General features: G+C 53.3%; 1 protein-coding gene across 14 annotated transcripts in view; it reads right to left on the bottom strand.

Moving 5' to 3' along the window:
• Positions 1-2,684: 2,684 nt before the first annotated feature.
• LOC105465375 (ELMO domain containing 3) overlaps positions 2,685-5,341 on the bottom strand; it is a 40,945-nt gene continuing 38,288 nt past the window's right edge. For 12 of the 14 annotated variants that reach the window (XM_071076984.1, XM_011713787.3, XM_011713785.2 and 9 more), the window contains 3 exons: positions 4,614-4,798; positions 4,176-4,303; positions 2,685-3,678 (listed from right to left, as the gene is read on the bottom strand). In XM_071076984.1, coding sequence (XP_070933085.1) covers positions 3,494-3,678; positions 4,176-4,303; positions 4,614-4,798 — 498 coding nt within the window. In that variant the 3' untranslated portion in view covers positions 2,685-3,493. The remainder of the gene's footprint in view (positions 3,679-4,175; positions 4,304-4,613; positions 4,799-5,341) is intronic. The other 2 variants (XM_071076989.1, XM_071076988.1) reach the window with 1 other exon arrangement.

Below are 5,341 nucleotides of genomic sequence, written 5' to 3'. Positions count from 1 at the left end.
CCGCCTGACCTGGGCTGATTCTGTCACCCACCTATTCACCTGGGTTCATCCCCATGCTGGGGGTGGAGTAGCACACAGATGACAATTGCACAGCCTTGGAGGCACCAGAGCTGCTTTGCATGACTGAGGAGTCCCAGCCAGGCCTGCAGGGACTGCTGTGAACCCAATAAGGAGGTGGTACAGTGCCAGGCCTCAGGATCACTTTCATCCGGGGTTTCGGTTCAGTCTCACATTCCCAACAGGGAGAAGGTTGTGGTGATGGGCTTGGGATGCAGCTCCATTTAAGCCAGTATTTCCTCAGATGCCCTAATAAAGCACTGCCAGGCAGCTTCAAGTGACATATGCTCGCTGAGCAAGAGAGGACAGCTTTTCACAACTGTACCAAGCCTGGCTTATTACTTCGTAGGCACATTGCACTGCATGTTTGGCTGGTGAGCCCAGGGCCACTGCAGGGCTGTGCGAAAAGCACCAGGCTAGCATGGACAGTCTTCAGTCTGGTTCTTACCCTGCCTCTGTGATCCTAGGCAAGTTACTTTCCTTTGCTAGACCTTGGTTCATTCTCTTGTGTAATGAAGTGGTGGTTGGATGTCAGAGGCTAGAGAGCTGAATAGCAGGGAGAATGCAGTAGCCAAAAAGAGGTCCCATTTGAGAAAGCATGTGCGGGGTCCAAGAGCAGGGTGTGAGTGAGCCTGTGTCAGCTCGGACCAGAGGCCATGAGGCTTGGCAAGGCTGCAACCACCCTGACTCACCCTCACCCCCAGGTCCTCTGGGCAATGTGGCTTCCAAGCTCTAGAAATTGGATTCTTTCATCCCGAAACAAAAATTCTGATCCATCGGCAAGTTGAACTTGCTGATTTTGTGCCAAGAACCATAGATACCCCGGCCGGGTGCGGTGGCTCATGCCTATAACACCAACAGTTTGGGAGGGCGAGACGGGCGGATCATTTGTGATCAGGAGTTTGAGACCAGTCTGGCCAACATGGAAACCCCGTCTCTACTAAAAATACAAAAAAATTAGCCGGGCATGGTTGTGTATGCCTGTAATCTCAGCTACTTGGGAGGCTGAGGCAGGAGAATCGCTTGAACCCGGGAGGTGGAGGTTGCAGTGAGCCGAGATTGTACAAGTGCACTCCAACCTGGGTGACAGAGACTCTGACTCAAAAAATAAAAGTAAAAAAGAAATGAGCTCCTCTGTGCATCTGCCTCCCTATCTTCTCCGCAGACTTCTCAGCCCTACTTGACAGTCTACATAAAGAGCAGGTGCCAGGGATGGTTTTTTAAAGGGGAGAGAATAAAGGTTGCACTACATTAGTGGTTCCGACAACCTTTGTAGCGGTAGGGAGTATTTTAATCCTCCTATGAAAGGCTAGGCCCTTTCCCTATAAATATACACAGATTAAGATTTTTGTGGCTGGACACGGTGGCTCATACCTGTAATCTCAGCATTTTGGGAGGCAGAGGCAGGCACAATGCCTGAGCTCTGGGGTTTGAGACCAGCGTGGGGAACATGGTGAAACCCCATCTCTACCAAAAATACAAAAATTAGCTGGGCATGGTGGCACACACCTGTAGTCCCAGCTACTCAGGAGGCTGAAGTGGGAGGATGGTTTGAGCCTGGGAGGTGGAGGTTGCAGTGAGCCGAGATCATGCCACTGCACTCCAGCCTGGGTGACAGAGTGAGATCCTGTTTAAAAAAAAAAAAAAAAGATGTTTGCATCTACTTTCAGAGGGTTCAGGTACCTCTCACCACCAGTTCATTAACAGAACTGTAAATTTAATATTATCAGACTACATCATTGCTAATGTTCCAGGGTCTGAAGCTGTGAGTACTCTGTCATCTGGGGGGCACTAAACAGGTGGGAGGTGGGAAGAAAGGACCCTGCAGAGGGAACAATCACCCAACCTGATGCTCCAAAGTGGAGGCCGAGCTGCAGCTTTTCTCCCCTGCGTTCCAGCTCCTGCCATGCCATGCCCAGCAGTCTCCCTGCCATCTTTGCTGGTTAGCTGAGGACCAGACTGGAAGTATTGTGAATGAAAGGGTTAGTTCAGGTCCGGCAGACAACACAAGGCAAACTATGGGGTTGGTTTGTTACCAGCCCCACCCTTGAGGCATTCTGCTGACAGCAGTCAGGAGTTCCCCTCCAGGCCTGGGTGGCCACCTCTCTTCCCCACCTCTGTGATGGTTCCCCCCTGCAGTGGGTCAGACTTAAAGAGGCCTGCAGGGCTAGATAGTGGTCTTTCATAGCATTCCACTTGAGGGAGTCCAAAGGATAGAAGGCAGCATAGCGGGGCTCTCACCTGCCCCCCACTCCCCAGCTCAGGTACCCTGGCCTGGAGGCTCTTTCGGGAAGGAACCAACAGTGCTGGCCTTTCCTAGAAGCAGATGCAGGAAAAATGCTGTGCGGATGCCTTATACCAGTCAACCTGAACAAGAACTGGGCTACCTCGTCCACTGGCTAGACCCTGCAAGGAGTCTTTGGACTTCTAAGTATAGCAGAGGATGGACATCCTATGAACTCAGCAGGGTTTGGCTGTAGCATGGCAACCTTGTCTCCTGGAGCCCATGACCAGGCTGGAACCTACCTATGCCTTCACCTTGGGTGTGCCTGGCTCTAACCAGGTCCTGGAACAACAGGACCACAGGATGGTGCAAGCCTTGTCTTGGAAAAAAACACCTAAGATGCTTAATTGGAACAATTCCTTTATTTGAAAACTGCTGGTATGAATTTCCTTCTTCCCTCAATTAGGCCAGAAACCCATCATGGGGCGGGCACAGCCTCTACACGAGAAAGCCCCAGCTTGTGGGGGCTAGGATGGAGCAGCCATGAGAGACACCTAGCCAAATGTCCATTTTCCCATTATAAACAATGGAGCGGGGGTCAGGGGGAGAACAGAGTGGTAAGTGAATGGCCAGAAACTCTAGAGGGGGCCTGACACCCACCTGGTGAGGTACCTCCGTGCCCCAGCCCCACTGAGGACTCAGGCCCCTTGCTTGGATCATGCTGCCCCATCGGGTGCTGCCCCTGCCCTCTTCCTCTGAGTTCTAACAACACAGACACCAGCGCCTGGAAGCCCCGCCGCTGCCAGGGAGTTAGAATTCTGGCTGCCTCTACTTGGGAATCTCCTTCCATGTGTGGATCTGCAGAACATCCAGATGGGGCCATCCCACCTCATGATCCATTCACTCCCAGTGGGATACACTGGAACTCAACCTTGGAGACTGGAGCCCAACAGATTAAGGCAGAATTCTCCTTGCTTTGGAGGCAGGTCTGCAGGGAGGGGGTGAAGTCTAGCTGCCCCTCATGTCCCATCCCAGTGAGGGTACTTGGTTTTCCACAGCTAAGCCCAGGAGCTTCCTATATCCCGTCTGCTGAGACAGCAAGGGGTGTGGCCCGGCCAGCCTCCTGACATGGTTTCCACTGACCCTGTGAAAGCCCCTGCAGCTCAGCCTTTAAACCTCCATCCATCTCGGAGTTCAGATCAGCCACACGCCTTAGGATGAGTGAGGCTGCAGGTCACTCCTGCCTGTGAAGGTGAGATCTTTGAAGGGAGGGGATTCTGGCCCACAGCACTTCTGTGCCCCCAACAAGGAGGCCTGTCCCTTTGACACTCTGGCCAAGTACAGCTCCAGGGTCTTCAGCAGCCGCCGTGGGCTCTTCTTGGCCAATACTTCCAAGTCTGCAACAGAGAGAATTGGGGAGCAGAAGGCTTGAAGGGGGTCTCGGTGACATAATAGTCAGGGCCTCAAGCCTAACAGCTCTAGGGAGCACCCCCAACCCCTATCCCATGGAGAGAAAGGTGAAGGAGCCTCAGATGGAGAGATCACCAGAGAGGTAGCCCAGGGAGCCAGATACAGACACAGGGACCACACACTCTACCTTGTCCAGATAATTGCAACTTTGAATAGTCCAACTATTGGACCCCAACTCCCAATTTTTGATCAGAATATATGCTCGTCATAAGTATAAGGCCAGAAAGGGGCAACAGTCAGGGCAGAGAAAGGAGAACTAGCAGGCTCCAGGGCGTGGGCGATGGAGATTTTGGTAAGCTGGAATTTGAGAAAGTGTGGATGGGGAAGACTGCAGCCAAAACCAGTCTAGCAACCACCTTGGACTCTCTGAACCTGGGACACTGTGCACTCAGGAGCCCAGGCCTCCCCAGAAGAAAGAGCACACCTTTGAGGACAAAGCTGGAGTCTGAGATGGTCTTCCGCTGTGTCCTCCAGACATGTGCAAGGTGGAGGAATGTGGCGGCATAGAAGCTGTTCACCACAGGGATGACCTTCTGCTGCCGATTACACTCTCTGCAGGAAGAAGGGGGGGTGACCTGCTCAGCGGTGGATGAAGGCTGAGACCTGGGTGCCCTCCCACCCGCCCTCCCCATTTCCCCAGGGGAGCCAGCCCAAACCCAGGATGCCCCCACCATTCCCCAGGAGCCTGACATCTAAAGCCACGGGTGGGAGGAGAGATGTCCTGGGGAGACTGGTGCATGGGGACTTTGTCCAGGCCCTCCAGGAGCCAGCAGGTGGAGTAGAGCTGGGGAAAATGAAGCCAGAGTGGGGATGAACCAGGCTTTGCTGGGTCACTCTAACCAGCTGGTGTTTGGGGACTCACCTGGAGAGACACTCCTCTCTCAAGGCCTGGATGGCGATGTGGGTGATGTTCACAGACATCAAACAGAAAGGGAATTGCTGGAATGGAGGGGGCGCCCAGTCAGCAGCAACTCCAGCTCTCACTGTGTTTCCTGTCATCTGCAGCCTGGTGTGGCTCGCAGGCAAGCACAGCCCCAGAGGCAACAGCTGATATTATTATTACTCCCACTTAATTTTCCCAATAATCTTCTTCCCATCTTACAGATGAGGAACTAAGGCTCAGTGACCTTAAGTAACTTTCCTAAGGCATGGGAACCAGGATACCAACTGAGGTTATTTGCTCCAGAGCTGGTGTTTATAACCCCCGTGCTAGCTCTTCAGCCTCTTCATCATCCATGAGCTCTCCTTGGCCTGCAGCAGACCTACCCCCTGGGCCCACATCACCTCCTGGCATCAGGATGAAGACAGAAGAGAAGTTCAGTGCTCTAACTAGCCCTACAGGTTCTTAAAGTCTCTTCTCCCCTTCTCTGGGCTTCTGGTTGTCTGGCTGCTCATGAGCACCTCATACTAAGGCAGACAGAGAAGACGCACATGGGTAGAAGGTCATCCTGACTTGCCGGCACACCCCGTTTCGTGATAACACAGAGGCCTGAGAACCGGCTGTGCAGGTCAGAAGCTGAGAGGAGGCAGCCTGAGTCCAGCAAGGGAGCTTCACCAGGACGGGCCTCAGAATCCCCTATGGGGGCAGCT

The sequence above is a fragment of the Macaca nemestrina genome, chromosome 13 (genome assembly GCF_043159975.1).
Source record: "Macaca nemestrina isolate mMacNem1 chromosome 13, mMacNem.hap1, whole genome shotgun sequence".
Classification (NCBI taxonomy): Eukaryota; Metazoa; Chordata; class Mammalia; order Primates; family Cercopithecidae; genus Macaca; species Macaca nemestrina.
This window is presented reverse-complemented; position numbering and strand designations above follow the sequence as displayed.